This window comes from Pelodiscus sinensis, chromosome 6, assembly GCF_052426305.1.
Source record: "Pelodiscus sinensis isolate ZL-2025 chromosome 6, ASM5242630v1, whole genome shotgun sequence".
Lineage (NCBI taxonomy): Eukaryota > Metazoa > Chordata > Testudines > Trionychidae > Pelodiscus > Pelodiscus sinensis.
Genome location: NC_143057.1, coordinates 121865397 through 121889225, shown reverse-complemented (window position 1 = coordinate 121889225; position 23829 = coordinate 121865397). Strand labels below are relative to the sequence as shown.

At 43.8% G+C, this 23829-nt stretch overlaps 1 protein-coding gene across 1 annotated transcript in view; it reads right to left on the bottom strand.

Moving 5' to 3' along the window:
* The window catches only part of RIT2 (Ras like without CAAX 2), a 275385-nt gene that overhangs the window by 109679 nt on the left and 141877 nt on the right, over nt 1-23829 (bottom strand). The window contains exon 4 of the mRNA XM_006136787.5: nt 22515-22706. Coding sequence (XP_006136849.3) covers nt 22515-22706 — 192 coding nt within the window. The remainder of the gene's footprint in view (nt 1-22514; nt 22707-23829) is intronic.

Below are 23829 nucleotides of genomic sequence, written 5' to 3'. Positions count from 1 at the left end.
GTGTGGAGATAATGTTACTATTCTTAGCCAAGTTGGCAATTCTAGAGAAAAACAAATCTCTCTAATTTCCTCCTTTGTCTGGAAAAAACCCCACAAGTTTGTAAGTCAGGAATGCAAATGAGCCTTTAAAAACAAAAATGATTAAACAGATTAATCCTCTTTTCTTTTTTAAATGCTGGGTCGGGTTCTTATTATTTGTGACACCATAACAAGCAGTAATTAAGCTCTGGCAAATTTTCATCTCCAAAGTAACTTGAATTACTGTTATAGAAGCACACAAGAAATCATCCATGCTACCACTGATGAGCTCTTCGCAGAAAACAATTCATTCAATACATTTTACATTCTTTGTTCCTCAAATGATCTTTTAACAAATGTTTAGGTTTATAAATGTGTTCATTTGGGTCCCATTTCAGGAAAGCATCCCTATTCTTGTACAGCCAGCATCAAGAACACACAAAAATATACTAAAGGGTTTCCCTGAATTGAGACCAGAATGAATAATCAATAAGAACTAGGTAGGATGGGAACCTTTCAAGATGGAGACCTAAAAACAGCCTAGTGGTTAGGACAAAGCATGGACTTAAACCTGACACAAGTACATCCTGAATGCCCTAACATTAGTGCCCTAACCACCCCACCGGAGTTACTCTGAAATTTTTTCCTGAAAAATTTCAGAAGTTCGTGGGGTTGGTTTGTTTGGTTTTTGTTCCACATTAAACCAGATTTTGAGAGCGCGTGTAACAGAATTCTTCTCTTCCCGACATCCCTGTCCAGGCCATGCACCAGACTTTGACTGGCAACCAGTCTTGCTTCCCACTTGTCCAAGGTGGAAGATAAATTATAACACTTTCATGGATGTGTCTTAATATCCCATTCAGGCTGGCTGAAACTTTAGGGGCAGAATATGCCACTAAGGCTCCACTCACTTCCCCCCACACACTTCATTCGAGGAGGGGAAATAAGAGCCCAGCAGCCTTTACCTTCCTGCCCAGACATCTAGCTGATAACGTGCTGTGGTTACAATCTTCCATGCTGAACAATGTTGTCTCCTTGTTTTCTTGTACTCTCATTGGTCTTTCGGTGGCCATCTTGTCTTAGGCCTTCTCTACACAATCAAATACTTTGGACTCTGGAGCATGCCAGGGGTGTTAATTAATCAATTAGTTGTAATTCATAACTAATTAAACCCCAGAGCCCTAAGTATTTGATCCTTTATATGCCACCGATGCAAACTGAGATAGTGCTGAGTATTCCTGTTTGTAAGCCTGATCTCAGGCCTAGTCTACACTTGAAAATTAGTGTAAATCAGGTCTGTGTTGCACAAGAGAGTGAAAAATCACATGTGATAAACCTGACCTAAATCCCTGTGTAGAATAATTCTCTATTAGACCTAATTACAGTGAAAGCATTGTTATCCAGCGCTCGGTTAATTGGAAATCTTTGTCAATTGGCATTGCCCCCAGCCACAATACAACCATGTCTTTAGGCATGTGTTCCTGATTCCTGCCTGTCCAGCCGGCCATTGCGGGGCTTCTGACAGCTGGGCATTGCCGCCTGACATCATCAGCAGGTGTCTCACTCCCCCTCAGCCTGCCTTAAACTGCCAGGGAGCAGACCTATTGGTAGGGGACGGAAACAGAGTAACAAGCTTTGTTGTGCAGCACATTCAGTTAACTGTCAATCCCTATTCTCAATGTAGAATAGTGATAGAAATGTAGCCGTGTTAGTCTGGTGTAGCTGAAGCAAAAAACAGGACTATGTAGCACTTTAAAGACTAACAAGATAGTTTATTAAGTGATGAGCTTTCGTGGGCTAGACCCACTTCCTCAGATCAAATAGTGGAAGAAAATTGGCACAACCATATATACCGTATATGTGTTCATTTTTTTATTGTATCCTTTGGCATATATAGTTGTCCCAATTTCCTTCCACTATTTGATCTGAGGAAGTGGGTCTGGCCCATGAAAGCTCATCACCTAATAAACCATCTTGTTAGTCTTTAAAGTGCTACATAGTCCTGTTTTTTTTATTCTCATTGTGTGCCAGATAAAAAGTTTTCACTGTATCTCCTCTTGGGGAGATAGATTACCTATGTCAATGGGAGAATCCCAAAGATCCTGGCCCAGGACTAGTGTTGGCAGGCACAATGATAATAAAAATCATTACAGTGCTGTGACATTGTCACTAGAGTTATAATCACATCCTGACTTTTGTTTAAAGGTTGAACTTACTAAGCTCTTTACAATTGACTTGCTTAGCTGTGTTCTGTCGAAATATGGTGTGCTACAGAAAGGTGCCTTGTAAGGCTAGCAACCCATGTTTGGGGTTATCTTACATAAGTTTCATGGAAATATAAACCTGAGGAAAAAATAGACATTTTTGCACAAAATTTCTAGGTAAATTTGTTTTGCTCAGAACTAGAGCCCAATCTACTACAATGATTCAACTCAAATGGTCTGACTCTATTGAGTTTTACCAGAGATAGTGCTTAGCACCCACTAAATCATTGTGGGTTCCAAATTGAGAATGATATTTAAGAAAACGCACATTTTTTAAAAATGCTCATGTGTGAGTTAAAAAAAAAAGGCTGGAGTGTGTCCATTTGTTCCATTTTATATGCTTTCGATTAAAGCTCAACTATTGTATATACTCTAAAATCCAAATGGCTGTTTGGATTGCTTTGACATTTGGTATACTTCATGGGGACCCAAGTTAGTCTTAGACATCCAAATTTGGAGTAATTTGACTGAGGGGTTCCTGATTTATAGGTCCCCCCACACACACATACACAAAATCCATTCCTTCTGCTGCCTTTGTATTCTTAAAGAGAGAGGCTTAAATCACTAGATAAATCACAGACCCCATGAGACTGATGGCCATGAACTCAGCCTTCAATTACCATAACTAAGGATCAGTTAATGACAAGCCTCCATCTCACACAAAAGGAGTGTTGGCCTAAATTGCTACAATTTGTGAATCATGGGTGTGATTTTATTTTGGCGGAGAGGCAATCAAAGTCTTTGCTGCAAACATTGGACATGGGCCTGCTTCCTGGAAGGGGAGGGGTATCAGGGCAGGGAGAGATGTGAAGGGTAATATATAGGAACGGATGGTAGGGGAGGGAAGAAAGGTTGGAGACTCAGGTGAGGGAAGTTGGGGTGAGAGAGACTGGAAGGGTGAGGCAATGGGAAAGGAGAGGTGGGGTGAGTGGAAGCACACAGGGAAGTGTGGCCACTCACACACTCCTGGAACACAATCATGTCAGCACCTCTGGGAATGGCCTGGTCCCACCCTGCTAGCATGACCTCATAACCACAATGCTTGCATAGTGCTTTCACAGAAGATGCCATTGTCAAAAGTGCATCACTCTGCCCCTTCTCCATGCCGTACATGTGTAGAATTATCCAGCTGAGGGAAGGACAGCACGCTATTCAAGATGGCATCTCCCATCTGATACCAGATGAATCTATGGTATCTTTGGTCCTGCCATGATGGCAGGGGACTGGACTCGATGACCTCTTGAGGTCCCTTCCAGTCCTAGTATTCTATGATTCTATCTCTGGTTTTGTCTTAGTCCTCGGTGGGGTCAAATCAGCCAAAAAGCGAAAGGTGTGGCAGAAAACTGGATGCGTGACCAACCTGAAAGGAGAATAGGGACAGGGACACCCTACCTTCTCCCTTTTTGTATACGTGCCCGGATCTTGAGTGCTTTTGCCCATCTAGCAGGAAAAAGCTGGAATACAAGTGGGAGGATGGACTTATCCTTCCGGGAGGTGGCTGAGCCCCTTGTACTGTATGTGTGTCAGGGTCTGTGCGAGCCAAACCTATCTATGTGAGTTCGATGACCTTCTTTACCTTCCTCATCCAAGTCATCACTTCATCTTTCTGTGGGGAGTCAAGAACAGGTATGCTTCCAGCATACCCTAGACTTCAAAGAACTCAGGAGGGTGGTAAAGAACACTCATTGAGATGAATGGAGCAGTTCAGAGCTCTAAATGCTGTTGTTTCAGGTTGTATTAACCTCCAAGGGGCATTCTTAGTGAACCAAAAACATCACATTGAGATGAATGGGCCCCTTCCCACCTTTTAGAGTCTCCCTTGCTGTGGATGGAGATGACAGTACAGGAGGGCCCTTTCCTTGCATTTTCCCTCTATTGATCCTACTGAAAGGACAATGCTTCTAAGTTCTCAGAAATCCTCATGAGACAGAGGAGTTTGTGTTTGCTGATATGGCTTGGTATAGAAATTGTAGGATGTACATTTTAACTGTGTACATGACTAACTCCTTCCCACAACATTTTTCTATTTAAAAAGAAAACCCAGGACATTCAATGGCAACAAACTAGGGTAATACACATTCAGGTAGTAGGGTGTTACGATGTAACCTTACAGAACACTGACTTGAGCAAAACTCTGAGGAATCCTTAATGTGTTCTTTTTCCACAATGCCTCATACACACCCTCCCTTTACTTTGCTAACACCACAACTGATGAAATATGCAAGTTCTTCAACTCCTTTTACAACCCATTCAAAAGATTCCGATTAAAGGACATAAGGAGGGTGGAACTGCCCACCTCACCCTCATGCTCAGTAGCCAATGCCAGTGAGAATTATTTTCACATTATCTAGCTGAAGTCAGTAAGGTAGGTGTTATATTTACCGACACCAGTGGTCCCCAACCAGTAAACCAGGATTTACTGGTAGATCTTGGAGCCTTTGACAGGGGATACTCACAGGTTTGGCCGGAAGGCTATCAAGTGCCAGCACTTCATTTGCCCCTCTCAGCACTGCCGAGCTATTCCTGCCCTCTGCCTTGGAGCTGCCTCCCACCCCTGGGAGCCTCTTGCTTGCTGTGCAGGGCACAGGAAGAAGAGGAGGGGGTTCTGATGTCAGGATGCCCCTCCCCCTACTCTGTACCACCATCTTCACAGAGCAGAGGGGAGAGGCAGGGATGGAGGGAGGTTTCTGGCTGCTTTTGGGAGTGGTGCAGGGCCAGAGTAGGGGTAAGCCTACCTTAGTCCCCTGCATCACCACCCAGAAGCCACCTGTGGAAAGTAGTGCACAACTGGAGCCTGCATTCTGAACCCCACTGCTAGCCTTGAACCCCTTCTCTACCCCAAACCACTGCCCTAGCTCTGAGTCCTCTTGCAGCCAAACTCCCTCCCTCCCAGAGCCTGAACCCCTCCTGCACCTCAGCTCCCTGCCCCAGGCTCAGCCCAGAATCCCTTCCACACTCCAAAACCTTTAGCCCAAGATCAGTGTCCACCTCCCCCTCCCCTGCACCTCAGCCCGATAAAAGTGAGTGAGGAATGGGGAGGAAGGGAGGATGGAGTGAGCAGGAGTGGGACCTTAGAGAAGGGGTGGGAAAGAGGAGGGGCAAGTGTGTTTGGTTTTGAGGTGGATCCTGGATTGTACTTAAATTCAAAAAGTGATCTCGTGCTTAAAAAGGTTGGAGACCCCTGACCTACACTAAACAGTTGAGGCAATAGTTGAGCCTGGTTGGTAAAAGTGTTTGTGATAAGAGGACATGTGCAGATTACTTTGAGGTATACAAAAGTGCAGTGATGATGATATGAGCAGATATATGTTTTTATTCTCCACTGTGTATGAGTAAAGGGAAGCCACGTGAACCTTCAGGATCTAGTATGCATTACTGCAATGCAGAATTGTGTAGATTATATTCTAGAAAGGTGTAAGACTTTTCTTACACAGGAGATTGACAGCACTGAGGCAGAACATGAAAGGATTCAGATTCTTTGCTGGTGCCTCAGTGAAAGTGCAGTTTATGATGATATGCAGTAAGTAAATATAAAAAACTGTGAAACCGTGAAGTGGTTCTTAAACTGAACACATGTAGTATTCTTTCTGGAGAATTTGCTAAGAGTATGAGTGCAGTCCAGTATGTGGAACCTCCTAAATGTTACAGGGCCAAGGGTTGGTGAGAGTGTGTATATTGATGTATTATTTGAAGGGAAAGCGGTGCATGTGTGTTGCGTGCATACATCCTTCCTTCCTTCCTTCCTTCCTTCCTTCCTTCCTTCCTTCCTTCCTTCGAAATCCTGTGCATGAGAGTTAAGGAGTAGCTAAGGAGGCAAATATAAAAGCAATTTCAGCAACCACAGGAGTAACACACAAGAACAGCTATGCTGGATCAGACTGACAGTTCATACAGGTGAAAGGAACTCTGACAGTGGCCAACGCTGGGGGCGTAAGAGAGTATGACCAAAATAGGTAACCATCAAGTGATCCATCCCTTTTCCCCATGAAGGTGTAGTATTAATGAGGCATGGGGAAGGGGGCATTGCTGCAAGTAAACTGAGGTAGTGGTGCCTGGGTAACCTTCACTGTTCATAGCCTGAATTTTAGAAATTTGCATTTTGTGCAATACAATGTTCTGCAAGGGGTCTACATGCCATCAAGCAACCCTACCTCTGCTCTAACCTAACTCTTCTTATTCAAGGTCAACAAAACCAAAACTGAGGCCCAAGTATCCAAGCAAATGACTTTTCCTGACTGCTGTGTTTATATGATGGGTTCACGGTGCACGCCACTCTGCTGCAGGGTGTCTCAGAGCTGAGGCATACCAGTTGATAGGTGGCTGGTAGCATTTTGTCTATCCCGCATGTTCAGAGGCACAGCAATAAGTGCTCCAACGCTAGACCCCAGACTTGAGGCTTTGGAGGATTCTTGATATCCCAGATTTTAAAAAGGGGGGATTCCATTACTAAGGCTGCCAGAAATAAAAGATGGAAGGTCCTTGACATGACAGTTATGCGTTACATATACCTGAGATATACCTGAGAGTTCACACCACAACTTCTGGGGCAGTTTACACCAGGGCTATGTCTACACGGGCGGCTTCTTGCGCGAGTAATATGTAAATGAGGCTAAGTGTGGAATATCGCCAAGTCTCATTTGCATACCTAATGAGCCACCATTTTTTTAGGAAGAGGCTCTGGTGCCAGGAGGAGCATCTACACTGCCCCTTCTTGCGCATGAAAAACCTTCTTGTGCAATGCCGTTACACCTATTACTTTTCAGGAAAATAGCATTGCGCAAAAGGGTTTTTCTTGCACAAGAAGGGGCAGTGTAGACGCTCCTTCTTGCGCAAGAGCTTCTTCTGAAAAAATGGTGGCTCATTAGGTAAGCAAATGAGGCTCGGCGATATTCCACACTTAGCCTCATTTGCATATTACTCACACAAGAAGCCGTCAGTGTAGACATAGCCCAGGAGTATGAAAGGGAACACATCTCGTCACACCATCAGATTGCCTTCTGCTCAGAGCCTTTTATCCTCCTGCTGTGGCTACTGCTGGATCCCTTCCAGCAACAGGGTGTATCTCCTTTCTGCTCACAGGCTCCCCCATGTCTCTGCCGGCTATCTGACCTTTCTTCTGCAGAGAGCTCCCAGGGTGCTGACTTTGACCAGACATTCCTGCCCCCATGTAGCCTTTCGCTTTCTCCAGACTCTGGTACCTCCAACTTCAACACTCTTTTTCTGTGCTAGAGAGATGACCATGACCTGTCCTGTCTGGGGGTTGGAATTGGATGAATGCTAGGCTCAGTAATGAACCAATAGCAGGTACATTACACCTCTCTGTATGCTTGGTCACTATGGACATAGCTTAAGGCAATGTTCATGCATGTGTTTTGAGTACATAATTTATACAAGTATTGGAATGACAGATTAAGTAAACATAACAGAGTAGTTATTAGAGAAAAAAGTTAATAACAGTACTTCTTTGAGACTGAAAATTGCTACATAAAATCCCACATGTTGTCTTGGCAGAAAGAAAAAAATATATATATATACAAGATGTATTTTGTTTTGGGAATGGAGGAGCAGCACTGAAAGAGTTTATTACAATGCATCAGGCTAGAAGGGAGTTTAAAAATGTGGTGAAAACATCCCTCTATCATATCATCATTTCTTATGGAATAAGATTCAGCAGCTAATGCAACACAAAATAGTGACTTTTAAAAAGGAACATAAGAGAAACGTCTACATTTATTTTGGGAAGACAAGACAATTACTAAGGCAGGATAAACGTGGCTGCTATTTTAAAGCTTTTAGTTTCAGAAGTTCTGGGAATTTATTAGGCTACATCTAGACTACAAAGAAAAGTTGGGAAAAGATACGCAAATTACAAACCATGATTTGTGTCTCTTTTTCCACTTTTCTTTAGAAAGAGGGTTTTTCGAAATTTGCCATGTCTACATGGTGCCAAATTTCAGAAAAACCTGATCTTTCGAGCCATCCCTTCTTCCTCGTACAACAAGGTTTACAGAGATGGTGAAAGAACATGTCCACTTTTCTGAAATTTGTTTTGGAAAAGCAGATGCGTTCCTAAGACACGGCATTGCTTTTCCGGGATACTTTCGGTATCCCGGAAAAGCGCTGCAGTCTAAACGTAGCCTTAGTGTCATGAAAATAAGAACACAAAAGCAATGCTTAAATTGTCAGAGAACTTGAATAGTAAAAATACATTCTTAGAGGGATAGTGTTTTGTGAAACAGAATACATAGCATAGGGAGAAATAACTGTAGGTATTTCTAAACTTAATTCACACCTGAATGTTAATTGAAAAATGCACATAAAAAGGGCATGAACAGGGACAAAGTAAATTCCTTTAAAAAAATCAGACATTCACACAAAATGCTTAGAAGAATTTTCCCAGATTGACAAGCCCCCACAATGATTTGGTTATGCTGATCATGTCTCTTCTAGAGGTGTTGCCATTTATTCAACATAGTTAATTAGGGAAAGCCTACAGAGATGCATAGTTTAAAACTTTAATCTTGGACTTCGCCACCTGCTGAATGAAACAATTCTGCTGTATCATGAAGTCATGGGGTAGCTTCTAATATATACAGACTCCTGACCCATTAAGAGTTCTAAAGGTGGACTCCAAGATCTAGAAGTGGATTTGGGGACAGTATAGGAAGACAATGAAGGGAACACGCACTGACATGATGTGGTTCACATTGCCTAGCAGATGGACTGCTGCATGTAGGATCATGTGAAGCATCAGCGCAGGCATTATGATCCAAGCCAGATATAGGACACTGAAACATTTTCACATGTAGTGGTAAAACCATGAATCACTGCTGCTAGATTTGCATCTGAAAGGAAGGCCACAGTCACTGTGTCAGACAAAGCCAGCAAAGGGCATAACTATAGCTACTATCAGTGTTGAACAGCAACAATAAATCAAGTAGACTGATGTATTGTGCACCACTTAGATGACCAAAGAGTGCATAGACTCAAATATATGCTGTGCCCCCTTATTTCCACTCATGAAATAAGCTCTATAAGATGCTCCGGGATCTCTCATCAGGAAGGACATGTTTAAGAATATAAACTTCTAGCAGATTTACCCTGTGTTGCCCAGTAGTGCCAAAACAGACAAACAAACTCTGTAAAATATATAGTAGATCAAGGTAGTAATTCACTGCAGCAAAATGGTAACAGCAAGGCATGGATTCTTCCCCCCAACTACTGGGATAATCTGTTCAGAATTCCACAGTACCAGTGACTAATGGGGGTGAAAGGAAGTTTAGCAATTATTTCTACATAGCAATCTACCAGACCCCCCACACAAAAGAGAGAGAGTGAGAGTATAAAATTCTGTTTTAAGTATCTCAAAGTCTCTGCCAAACAGCATGGAATGTTGCTTGGAAACATTCCAGAGATGGTGATGAGATGATGACATAGAAAGAACAGGGGAAAAATACCTTCAGTGCTGGTCTACACTACAGAATTACTTTGACATAATTGCGTAGGTTGGTATAACTACATTAATTTGGGGTGTGAATAATTTTCACCCCAAATGTCATAGACAATGCTATGTCAGTGGGAGAACTGCTCTCTGGGACTTAGCTACCACTTCTTGTAAAGGTGGAGTTAAGCCAACAGAAGAGCTTTCTCTAATTCTGCTTTAGATCGTCTTCACAAGGAGCTCTGCCGTAGTGAAGCCGCACCACTATAAACGTGTACTTGCCCTTGCAATACAAAATTACTTCAAATGTAGAGAATCTGGTCTCATAGATCTTAACTGTTCAAGTAGTAGTCAAACTTGGCATTGTGGGTATATCAAAATCATAGAAATGTAGGGCTAGAAGGGAGCACAGGAGGTCATATAAAAATGAGAATGGCCATACTGTATCATACCAAAGATCCATCTAGCTCAGGATCCTGTCTACTGACAGGGGCCAATGCCAGTGCCCCAGAGGGAATGAACAGAACAGGGAATCATCAAGTGATCTGTGTCCTGTCGCCCACTCCCAGCTTCTCGTAAACAGAGGGTAGGGACACCATTCCTACCCATCCTGGCTAATAACCATTGATGGACCAATCCTCATCTAGTCCATTTACCCATGACATGATTAAATAAACTTCTCTCTCCTTAGTTAGAAAGGTTTTTCTTATATCTAACCTATACATCAGTTGCTGCAAAGTAAGCTGGTCCTACCCTTAGTGGACAAGGAGAACATAATCCTCATCATAAAAATCTTCTTATATAAGGGTATGTCTACACTACCCTCCTAGTTTGAACTAGCGGGGTAATGTATGCATACCGCACTTGCAAATGAAGCCCGGGATTTGAATTTCCCGGGCTTCATTTGCATAAGTGGGGAGCCGCCATTTTTAAAACCCCGCTGGTTCGAACCCCATGCAGTGCGGCTACACGGGGCTCGAACTAGGTAGTTCGAACTAGGATTCCTATTCCGAACTACCGGTACACCTCGTAGTAGGAATCCTAGTTTGAACTACCTAGTTCGAGCCCCGTGTAGCCGCGCTGCACGGGGTTCGAACCAGCGGGGTTTTAAAAATGGCGGCTCCCCGCTTATGCAAATGAAGCCTGGGAAATTCAAATCCTGGGCTTCATTTGCAAGTGCGGTATGCCTACATTACCCTCCTAGTTCGAACTAGGAGGGTAGTGTAGACATACCCTAACTGAAGACAGTGACCATGTTCCCATTTGGCCTTCTCTTCTCTAGGCTAAATACACCCAGTTCTTCCAATTTTTCTTCATATCGTGTTTTCTAAACCTCACATTTTTGTTGCCCTCTTCTTGGCCTGCTTCAATTTGTTCACACCTTTCCTGGAGTGCGGTGCGAAAACCTGGATATAATACTGCAAGTAAGGTCTTCCCAGTGGTAAGTGGACTGGAACAATAAATTATGTCTAATATATAACATCCTCCTTAATACACCCCAGAGTGATGCTTGCCATTGTTTGCATCAGCAACATAATGCTGACTCTCTTTCATGACAGTCACTAAGCTCATAAGTGAATAAGGATGTGTTATTTGCTTCTTCACATAACAGAAGAGCTAGGGATTACCCAATTAAATGAATAAGCAGTAAGTGTAAAACAAACAAAAGGAAGCATTTCTTCACACAACACAGTCAACCTGTACTACGCTTTGCCAGAAGATGTTGTGAAGGTCAAAATCATAAACAGGGTTAAAACAACCAAATAAAAATCATGAATGTGTTACGGCCATAAAATCATAGAACAATAGAATTGGAAGGGACTTCAAGAGGTCATCAAGCCCAGTCCCCTGCCCTCATGGCAGGACTAAGCACTGTCTAGGTCATTGTGAGGGATTTGGGGTGCGATCACCCCCTCCCAGGTCGAGAGGGGGGTTCGGCAGACCCCTTCGCCTCCTTTGGTTCGTCTCGCGGCCGGGCCCCCAGCCGGAAGCCCGGGCGATCGGGTGTGATCACCCTCCTCCCTGGAAGGAGGGGGGGTCAGCGGACCCAGTAGTCATTACCCGTCCCTACGGGGGGGGGGCTTGCGCCCCTTAGCCCGACCCCACTTCCTGGGGGTGCGGGGCTTGGTTCTGTCACACGCCTATGCCAGCATTGCTCAGAGCTGGATGCTCCTCCGGTGAAGGGAGGGGGACCCGGTCCCACCCTCTCTCCGGGTCCCAGCCCGGGGCCCTAAGCGTCGGGACCTGCTTGCGCCCCAACGTGGTAGACGGGGGTCACTCCGCCCATAACCTGTCTACCCATGGGCGCCAGAAGGCTTCCGCCCCGGGCTGCTTCCTCCCTTCACCCCACATCCTCGGACGAACCGTCCATTCGCCCGGCTTACTGTGCCTCAGTTGGGGGGGTCAGGGGTTGGTCAGTACCAAACCCGGGGGCCAGCCGTCCGCCCTGTCTTCTCGCCCGGTCGGGCTGCTCACTCCATGGGCGTCGTGTACTATCCGGGTCACTGCTGGAGCCTGGGATAGCGGCCCGTCTGCGATGGGGGCTGGCTTGGGATCCCCGAGTGCGGGGCTGTGCCACCAGCTGCGGTCTGGTGCATCCCCGGTCCGTCCTGAGGCGTGGTCTACGTCCCGCTCCCCCGGAGGAGAGTGTCTTTCCCCGTGCCAGTGGGGCATTTTAAACTGCCCCGCCGGCCCTGACGTTGGCCGCCAGCCCCGCCCTCCTGCTAACGCGGCCGGCGTGTCGGTGGCATCCCGAGCGGCGCTCGCGGCCTCTCCCCCTGACGCCCCAGGGTGGGGGCTGTCTGCCTCGCGTCAGCGCAGCCGCAGAGGCAGATTCCGGCTGCCGCCGCCCCTGCCACAGCCATGGCCTCGGCCTCAGTGCTGGTGTGCTCCGCCTGCCACCGCGCGAGCCCCCCCGGGCGACCAGACCCCTGGGAGTGCGGGCCAGCGGTGGCCCGTCACAGTCATCCTTGACAGGTGTGTGTCTAACCTGCTCTTAAATATCTCTAGAGATGGAGATTCCACAACCTCCCTAGGCAATTTATTCCAGTGTTTAACCACCCTGACAGTTAGGAAGTTTTGCCTAATGTCCAACCTAAACTTCCCTTCCTGCAGTTTAAGCCCATTGCTAATTGTCCTATTCTCAAAGGCCAAGGAGAACAATTTGTCTCCCTCTTCCGTGTGACACCCTTTTAGATAACTGAAAACTGCTATCATGTCCCTTCTTAGTCTTCTCCTTTCCAAACTAAACAACCCCAATTATTTCAGCCTTCCCTCATAGGTCATGTTCTCTAGACCTTTAATCATTCTTGTTGCTCTTCTCTCGACCCTCTCCAATTTCTCCACATCTCTCTTGAAATGTGATGTCCAGACTGGACACAATTCTCCAATTGAGGCCTAATCAGCACAGAGTAGAGTGGAAGAACGACTTCTCATGTCTTGATCACAACACTCCTGTTAATGCAACCCAGAATCATGTTGGCTTTTTTTGCAAGTGTCACACTACTGACTCATATTTAGCTTGTGGTCCACTATCAGCCCTAAATCCCTTTCTGCAGTACTCCTTCCTAGACAGTCGCTTCCCATTCTGCGTGTGTGAAACTGATTGTTCCTTCCTAAGTGGAATACTTTGCATTTGTCCTTATTGACCTTCATGCTATTTACTTCAGACCATTTCTCCAGTTTGTTCAGATCATTTAGAATTATGACCCTATCCTCCAAAGCAGTTGCAATCCCTCCCAGCTTGATATCATCTAAAAACGTAATAAGTGTACTCTCTATGCCAATATCTAAATCGTTGATGAAGATATTGAACAGAACCGGTCCTAAAACACACCCCTGCGGAACCCCACTGTTTATGCCCTTCCAATATGATTGTGAACCGTTATGTACTACTCTCTGAGAACAGTTATAATGGCTATAAACCAGGATGGGTAGAAATGGTGTCTGTAGCCTCTGTTTACCAGAAGCTGGGAATGGGTGAGAGGGAATGGATCTGTGGATCAATTGCTTAGTCTGTTCATTCCCCCTGAAGCACATGACACTGGCCACTGTCAGAAGAATAGGGACTGGCCGTAGGTCCCTCTAAGGTGCGCACCTGCGCAGCCATGTACAAAGAATTCTACACCCATCCACCTCCTTCACAGAGCCACATTGTAGCACTCACTTTCCTGCTAGAAGGTGAGGAGCTGGTGGATTTCAGCTCCAGTGGCTGCCACATGATCCATCTGGTGGGGCTGGTTCTAGCTCCTACGGATGCTATGCTGCCTTGCTGGGGGGTGGCTGCCTGTCTGCCGCAACTGGAACATGATGTGCCTGGTTAGAACTGAGGAACACTGACGGGTATTGAGCAGATGCTTGGGATTCTATTGCAGGTGCCTATATACTGTAGGAAACAATCCATGCAAATTCTTCAGTCACTTACTCTCTGGCAGTTTTCAACAACGTGACCATGTTTAATCGTGTTTGAATTAATCAAATCAATATCATTTAAATTAAGTGCCCTATTAAATCTATTTTAAATGGTACCAGTTGTTCTTGTCTCTTTTGCATCAATTAATTTGTTTTAATTAGATTAGATGTTTATCTATGACAGGTTTTAAACCTCATTAAGTTCCAGACCCTCAGCTGGTGTAAACTGGTATCATTCCACTGTTGGTAGGCTTCTTTATGCCAGCGGAGGATATGACCCTTACTGTTTTTAATAATCTCACTGCAATTGAAGTACACACACTGCTTATCTTTATTAATCTAATGTCTTGAATATGGAAAGGCACTGGCATTAAATTAGTCTTTAATTATGCATTTATTAAACTATTATTAATTGTGTACATGATTAAAGTCAAGAATTAGAAACCTAAGATCAAGATTAAAACAGATTAAAACCAACCAACCTACCAATCATGATCTTCATTCATCAGAGTTGTCAAGCATGTGATTAAGTTTAGACCCACTGCAGGAAGCATGTAAACATACACTGCAGTTGAACTGACAGGGTGACTAAAGCATACACAAAAATACTTTTTTGAATAAAGATGCTTTCTTGGACTGGGGAATATAAATAGGCCAGTAGCCTAGTGAAGTCAATGGAATTACTTAGGTACTTAAAGTTAGATCCTAGTTTGGCAAGGTACTTATGCTGATACTAAACTCCTCAATTTAGGCTCTTAGACATGAAGGAGCTTAAATCCCTACTGACTGTCAATGGGATCTTGACTCCCATGTGCAGAAATTCCTTTAGAAAATGATCTCTAAGTTCATAACACTATCGCTGCAATGCCTAATATTTAAAGAAAACCCACAACCCACAAACACACTGGACCTAAGAGCGAGATTTGTAAGCATATTCAGAAACCGATAAACATTCTTGGTGTTTTCATAAGCAGCTAAGTGCTTAAGTCCCATTTAAATCAATGGGTTTTCAATACCCAACTTGCTTAGAGACTAGTGAAAATTGCACAGGGCTCCTATCTGTATATGTAAGACTACGTTTACACCGCAGGTTTTTTGCGGAAGAGGAAATGCAAATGGAGTGCTTATTTGCATATCTTCTTCCGATCCTTTCTGTGGAAGAGGTTTTTGCGATAAAAAGCCCCGTGTAGACAGGGCCATTTGTCAGAAGAAAACCCTTTTGCTCAAGAGCCTATAAACCTTGAATAAGGGATCTTGCGCAAAAGGGATTTTTCCAACAAATGGCCCCATCTACACAGGGCTTTTTATCGCAAAAACCTCTTCCGCAAAAAGGATCAGAAGAATATATGCAAATGAGAGTGTGGATATGCAAAAGAGTGCTCCATTTGCATTTCCTCTTCTGCAAAAAACCTGCAGTGTAGATGTAGTTTACGTGTATAAATACTTTTAAAAATTCTGGCCATTAGGACTCAATCCTGCATAGTGCTGAACAAGTTAATCTGATTCATCAAAGGGGTCAATTATTTTGCTGTGGCTACTCATGTGCCCAAAGTACATCATGTGCTTAGCTGCATCAGACTAGTACCATGCCTTCTAGGACAGGTAAGTGTCATGAGGAAATCTACCAGTATTTGCAATAATACCTGACCAAAATTGCATAAGAAACCATGTATTGGTACTTACTGACTCCATAACCTATGATTCAGTTGTGTATGCTTTATGGATAAAGTGGTGTTCATTCTTTAAGCTCTTCTCATTCCAATTAGTTTTTAAGAAGGCACAGAGATAAACCTATGTTTTTAAGGACAACAAGAAGCAATACTTAAAAGAGACAAAAGATCCTTTAAAAATTCACTGGAGGCATCAGAAAGGAAACATTACTTAAAAATAATAAACCCACTTTTACTAATGTTGTTTCATATGAGTAATTTTAATTGCAGATTATTCTTGTTCTCATAAAACCACTGATAGATCTGAGCGAGACGACATACATCATGAATTTCATTGTGCAGGGGATAGCATTTCAAACAGTAGCTTTGCTGACCCAGCTCATACAGCCTGATTGTTATGAAATCATGGTTAAATGGAAACAGTGTTAAGGAACACTAGTGCTAATGTTACTGTCATATTATTCAAGGCAATTGGAAATGTCTCTTTAATGAGTTTATGCAAAAAAAAGCCTTTAACAGAAGTCTTAGTGTTAGTCTTGATACCCTGGCCGAATTCCAATTTGGGTAATTGCATTCTGTCTATCTAACATTCCCTCGGTAGCTTTAATTGGGTAGTTTTCTCTGTGTATTGTCATGTTGCTTTGTACTGTTATACCATTGTTGTGTTTGTTCCCAAAGGTGGCTGCACTTCATTGGCAGATGCAATGATTCCTGTCTAAGTATTTTTAATAGATGATCAGAATTGAGACCCCAATTTAGCAAGGTACTTAAGCATGTGCCTAAGTTAAGCACATAAGCACACACAGCTCGTCATGACATTCAGCTCTGGTCAAAAGAAAGTTCATTCAGGCCCTGAGCCTGTCAAGACACATACACATGAGCAAACACACTGAAGTCCAAAGGACTACTTACATGGTTGAAGTTGGAGATTGGCTTAGGTGCCTTTTTGAACTGGGACCTAAAGAAACATATTTCCTTCTTGTAAAAACAACAATACTTTTATTTCGGTTGTATACCAAGAATGTAGACTTTTTTCTCTGAAAACCACCACATTATCCAGTGGCAGGCAAGTTGATAGACTTGTCAGGCCCTTAGGCAAGGGGGGGTCCACGAGGAGTACAGATAGTTCAGAATAGGCTTCCTATTCCGAACTACCTAGTTCGTGCTGCGTGTAGCCGCGGGCACGGAGTCCGCACTAGCAGACATTTAAAAATGGCGGTGCCCGGCAACATGCAAATGAAGCCCGGGAAATTCAAATCCTGGGCTTCATTTGCAAGTTCGTGTGACTACATTAACCACCCTAGTTCGAACTAGGGTGGTAGTGTAGACATACCCCCTGAGACTAACAAAAATGTAGATGGTATCATGAGCTTTCGTGGGCACAACTCACTTCTTCAGATAAAGTGGATTATGCCCAAGAAAGCTCATGATACCATATACATTTTTGTTAGTCTCTAAAGTGCTGCAGGACTATTCGTTGTTTTTAAAGTTTTTTCCAATAGTCCATAATGTAGCTCAGCTGACATTATCCTGTCTCAAGCATTAGAGGGTATGTCTATACTGCCACCCTAATTCGAACTAGGGTGGCTAATGTAGGCATTCGAACTTGCAAATGAAGCCCGGGATTTAAATATCCAGGGCTTTAATTGCATGTTCCCGGGCACCGCCATTTTTAAATGCCCCGTAGTTCGAACTCCCTGCCCACGGCTACACGCGGCACGGACTAGGTAGTTCGAATCGAAGCTCCTAATTCAAACTACTGCTAAACCTCCTTGCAGGATATTTAAATCCGGAAGAGGCATGCAAAGCAGGAAAGTCAGAATAGGGAAATCCGCGGGGGATTTAAATATCCCCTGCGGGATTTAAATAAACATGGCCACCGCTTTTTTTCCGGCTTGGGGAAAAGCTGGAAAAGAGCGTCTAGACTGGCGCGATCCTCCGGAATAAAGCCCTTTTCCGGAGGATCTCTTATTCCTACTTGCAAGTAGGAATAAGAGATCCTCCGGAAAAGGGCTTTATTCCGGAGGATCGCGCCAGTCTAGACGCTCTTTTCCGGCTTTTCCCCAATAAAGCCCTTTTCCGGAGGATCTCTTAGCCTCTGGGTATATCTACACTGCCACCTTAGTCCGGAACGTTCCACAAGGTGTACAGCTAGTTCGGATAGGAAGCCTAATCCGAACTAGCTAGTCCGTGCCGCGTGTAGCCGCGCGGCATGGGGTCCAACCTAGCCGGCATTTAAAAATGGCGCCGGCCGGTTTTATGCAAGGGGGGGTAGTGTAGACATACCCCAAGAGCGGTCTGTAATTTTTGATGGGGGAGGAGTCACTCCAAGAATTTGGAAAGTGGTCGAGGGCCCAACTCTTCCATGATATTAATGGAGGTGGTGCGGGATTTGGGATGGAGGTTGGGTGAAGAAGGGGGCTTGCAGGAAGGAATTTGGGTACAGAAGAGGGTGTAGGGTCTTGGAGGGAGTTTGCAAGAAGGAGGCAGTTGTGATCTGGAGCAGGGGAATACGGTGCAGGGGCTTGGGTTGTGACCTTAAGCAACAGGGAGCTATGACCTGGGGCAGGGGACTAGGGTGCAGGAGGGAGTTAAGGGGATTGGGTTGTGACCTGGGACAGGAGATTGGGGTGCAGAGTAGGGCAGAGAGTTTGGGTTGTAGCCTAAGATGGGGGGGTTGTGCCTGGGGCAGAGGTTTGGGGTGCAGGATCTGGGAAGGGATATGAACGAGAAGCAATGGGCTTAAACTGCAGCAAGGGAGGTTTAGGTCGGACATAAGGAAAAAGTTCCTGACTGTCAGGGTGGTTAAACACTGGAATAAATTGCCCAGAGAGGTTGTGGAATCTCCATCTCTGGAGATATTTCAGAGGAGGTTAGATAAATGTCTATCAAGGATGGTCTAGACAGTACTGGGTAGGGCAGAGGACTGGACTTGATGACTGCTCCAGGTCCCTTCCCGTCCGAGTATTCTATGACTCTATGACTGCAGGAGAGGGCAGAGGGTTAGGGTTATGTGGAGAAGCGGTGCTGGGACGAGGTCCAAGGGTTGGGGCGCCAGAGGCAGGCTCTGGCTGGGAGACTAACCTGCTTCACTCCCCTCCAGCAGCCTTCTCAGGCAGACTGCCTGCCTGCCCAGCCTGTGCATTGACTGCAGGGGCCATGTGGTCTTTGAATAGCTAGAGCCTGAGGGGACGAGGCAGGGGGCAGCACATGAAGCCTTTCTCTTCTCCCTTGGCGTCTCAGCTGTTCAAACAAAGCCCTTCAGTAGCCACTTTTCTGAGCGGCAGATGGGGGGCTGGGGCAGGTAGGGAGCTTGCCTGAGCCTCCCCAATGCATCCATGGGCTGGATCTGGTGGCTTGGTGGGCTGAATCCGGCCTGTGGGCCATATTTTGCCCAAGCCTGGTATAGTTTCATCTTTTGTCATATTCAGCATATAAGATGGAGCCTTGCAGGACTCCCATTTTTATGGGAGGCATTCCAGTAAGTAGAAGCACCATTAGTGCCTTGTGTGGATATAAGATGGTTATCCGCAGCTGCAAAAATGATCCACAGGTATCTGCAAATTTGCTGGTTTCTAGATACAAAAACTGTATCGATATCTACAAAAATGAGCCAGGGATATCGGCATCCACATCTGCAGATGTGGATTCCCATCTGTGGGATTTGCAGGGCTCTATGCATCTTGAGAGCTCTGCCTGAGTGACATAAGCAAAAGCACATTCATTGGTTTCACCCATTCCTCTTAGGCTTAGCATTTTATGACCACTGTTATGCAGTGGTAGTTAATAAGTCTTAATAACATCACAGATGTTTGTCCTCTGTTCATGGTTGCATGGAGACCTCTTATTATAGTCGTTTGGAAAAACAGCCATAACCATGCAAAAGGTAGCAGAAGAGTAGAGCTGGGGCAAAGAAAAAAATCCACACTGAAATACAGTCCAACATTTTCAAGCTGCTTTTGTTTCTCAGGGCTGGAAATGGACTCATCTTTCTTGAATGTTTTTGTCAACATGTTTTTTTGCTTTGTAAATCTTGGTGATAGCCATTTTGAGCGGGGGGGGGGGGGGGAACCAGAGATTAATTTGTCCAGAGGCTTGCCAGGGACCAGTTCCTGTACCTCTTCAGTCACTGTCATGCAAAGCATGACTTTTCACGGACAGAACATAGAACATTTCTTTGCGTGGAGGACACCATTGTTATTGGTAGAGCTCCAACATTTTTCTTCTCAGATTAAAACTCTAAAAAGCCCCCTATGAAACATTGTGAAAAATGAAGAGTATTATTATTATAAAAATTCCTCACTGACAAATGGTTCTAACAAAAAGCCATTTTTTCAATGGAAGAACTTTGAATTCAAAAGATTTGGACCAGAACCAGTCCTGAGAGGTAGCATTTTTAAAACGCGTTGATGGCTTGGTAGCCCCAGTCCCATTTTCAAAACAGATTAAGGCACTTTGAAAATCAATGAGATCAATGGGATCTTCAATGCCTATGTTACTTTTGAAAATGGCACTGAGGCTACCAAGCCATTTAGGCACTTTTGAAAGTTTTACCCAAGATCTTTAATGACATCTAGCATCAGTGCTCTCAGCCCTTCTCCCTCTGGAGTTTCCTGTAAAGTCTCCTATCCGAATGTTGACCACATTATTTTCCCTGAGCTTCTGAGATCTGATAAGACAAAAATCCAACCTGATTTAGTTCTCTAACCACATACGTTATAAAGTTTAGCCATCATCCACTGCAGAGATGACTGAGTTTATTGTGACACTTGACACATTTTTAATTGATCACAAATACATATTTTAAAAGCTCACTATAAATAGTACCATTAAGGGTTTCATTAGTCAGAAACGTAATATTTTAGAAATGGACCAAACATCAACAACTGGTCCACAGCTTTCATAATATTTTCACCAGAAAGGGCTGAATCCAAAACTTTACTGTGGCCTAGAAGGACTTTTGTCTAAAGTTGTTCAAAGTGAAGGGATATTTGGACTTCCAGTTTTGTTTCAAGCCCATCTTGAGATATTTTAGATCAGGAATGCTACTAAACTTATTAGTGACATACCATCATATCAGTAGTATGACTGTTTCGTCTAGCAACTAATGCAAGCCTGAATATCTAATAAAACATAAGCTCAGAACCAGGGAACTACAGAGATAAAGAGGGTGGGGGAACATAACAAAAACATCAGAAAGAGTGACTTGAGAACAATTCATCCATAGATAACATTAGATTACAAAAAAATAAATCTAGCGAATTCCTGCCAGGTGTCATGGAATATGGAACAAAATGGCCGATGTTGGTAGGGGGTTCCATACTTTCCTTGGCAAGGGGACTAGGATGCTACTCCTTGCCCCTGCTCTAGGGTGCTAAGGGACATGTTCATGGCCCAAGTAGGTGGTAGATGAGAGAAGTGGAGAAAGGGTCTGGTTTTGCTCCTCACTCTGAGCCCTAGTCCTTCTCAACACCTGTGGGTTTCTTACCTTCATTCCCCTTCGGTAGGGCTATCCTTGATGTTGGGGAACTGAGTCTCCCTTCTTCCCTTTCTTTGATCTTTCAATTCTCAGCATCACACCTCCAAACACCAGTCCTTTCTCCTACCTCTCTCCTCATGCTTCCTGATGCAGAGGGTTTTTATTAGGTTGCTGGCAGGGCCTTAATTGACTACAGGCATTTCAATTAACCTGTAGAAACCTTCTCTAGTCTGAGTGAACTACTTCTAAAGCAACCTACGTCTTATATATCTCCTCTCAACCACTCTCCCACCTACAGCTTTCTCGTTTTGACCCTCTGACCATCACGCCTACTTCTGTTTTCTTTTTCTGTGTCCCAAGTAATCAGTTGGTTTCCTGGACTGAAAATATCCTCCTCATAGGCTGAGAGAGGGTCCTTTAGATGTGGGCGAGCTTATGCATGCCCACTTCCTGGATTCCAGTGGGATCACTCTCCCACTGCTTCCTGGCCCTGCAGAAGCACAAATGATTGAATTCACATCTCTTCTCCCACCCTGTTTAAATATATAGCACCTGACAGGTTGTGTGTATTTTACAGACTATTACACAGAGCACTGTTGTTCAAGGTCTCAGGCTAAGCATTATGCTACAGCTGGATTGTCACCATTAGGGTTTGTCTCAGTCTGATTTAGGGAGAAAGCTAATGATCTGTAAATCAATGTGAAACTCTTTAGATGTTCCTAGAAGTCCCCAAACTAATTTCACTTCTGCTGCTGCTTTGGATTTTCTAAGGAAGAGAAGTGGGAGTACATGGGAGTGACATGCTAATGATTAAAAGGAGATTAGCATCTGTAGTCACATGCATGCCTATAAACAAGATAGAACTTTAAACTGTTATATTTTTTCTTTCCAAATTACATCATTTATTTCAAGTGCAATTCCGCTATGTGTAAATGGCATCCTGTATTTCCAAATCTGATGTGTCAGTAGCTTCCAAATATAATCAATTTACAAGTAGGAGAAAAAAAGAAGTTATGAAAAAAACTGCTAGCTGCAAATATGGATGGATTAGTCTCCTTTAGGATAAAAATGATTATCCCTGTGAAAAGTACATTTTAACCTTAAAACCTTAGTGCATTGCTCTTTCATCCAGGCCAGTTTGGGGTCAATAATTCTCAATAGCCCCATATGACACATGCCACACAAACTCCTATGGTAGCAGAGGAAAAGGAGTGGGAAGAAACTTCACTTACCTGCCTGAACTCCTCAAGATCTATTTTGTTTCCCACCAGCACCAAAGGGATGTCATAAGTGTGCCGGACACGATAAATGAGCTCCTTAAACTCTGCAGCTTCCTGAAAGGATTGGCGGTCTGTGATGGAGTAGCAGATAATGAAGCCTTCTCCACCTCGCATATATTGGTCCCTCATGGCTGTGAATTCTGCCTGCAGAGCAAGAACGACATGCTCTATAATTTAGCAAACAAAATAATCCGCCTATAAATAATGGACTTGGTGAGAGTTTTTCTAGGGTAATTTTAGATTGATTGTTTACTTTTTTTAACTAGTGCTTAGCAAAATGTAGACCTCCTCCTGGGACCAAGATAGCAATTTGTCTCTGGATAATTCACCTCCTAGTTTTTCCCTTAAGCAATTTCTTTTTCACAGATGAGCAATCTTATATTGATTCCTGATATTTCTTAAGTCTCATGTTTTTTTCTAGCACCTTCCACAATATCTACATATTATTCTATGCGGAAGATGCTTACTGCACATTAGACACTGATAGATCAGAAGTAAGAACACCTGGATATTATTACATAGAGATTTTAGACTCCTCTCCGCAATTTTAGACTCCTCTCCGCCTACAGACTTGATCCAGAGCTGTGAAAGGAAAGGTTCCCCTACAGTTCAGTGGGCTTTCATGGATTAGTCCCTAGAAAACTTGACAGGAAAAAGAAGCCTGCTAAAAATTATGTTTTTTATCTAGCATCTAGATTAAAATATCAAGATCTACCTCAAACTCATTAGGACCTGTTTTGCCTCATGAGCACTTTTTTTTAAAGATAGCTTTTGGTTCAGACCCATAGGCCTTGATCCTGCTCCTATTACCATTAGTGCATATCAACTGAGAGTCTCACATCTTGGAAATTTTAAGTTTTGCTGTTCAAAACCAGACCCAATTATTGCCATGTCAAGTTATTTTGCATGGCTTTTTTAGAGTAACATTCATTTAAAAGTATCTTTGTTCTTCTAGCTCACAGCCTGGAATCAAAGTGAAAGGACACATATCCTATGACAACGATAGGTCACCATGAAAATTCTCATGACAGAACCTTTCGACAGGACCTCTGTTATCTGGACCCTGGGAGATTTTTATGCTCAAGTGGCTCTGATGAAGTTAGGAAAACACCTATAAATGTTGGAGTGCCTCTGTTATCTGAATCTTTTACCCATCAGAGAATCTCTTTACCATCAGAAAATGTAAAATAAAATGTTCAAAGTAAGGTTGTCTAAGGGTACATCTACACTGCAAGACATTAAGAATATCAATATTCAAAAGCTAGTG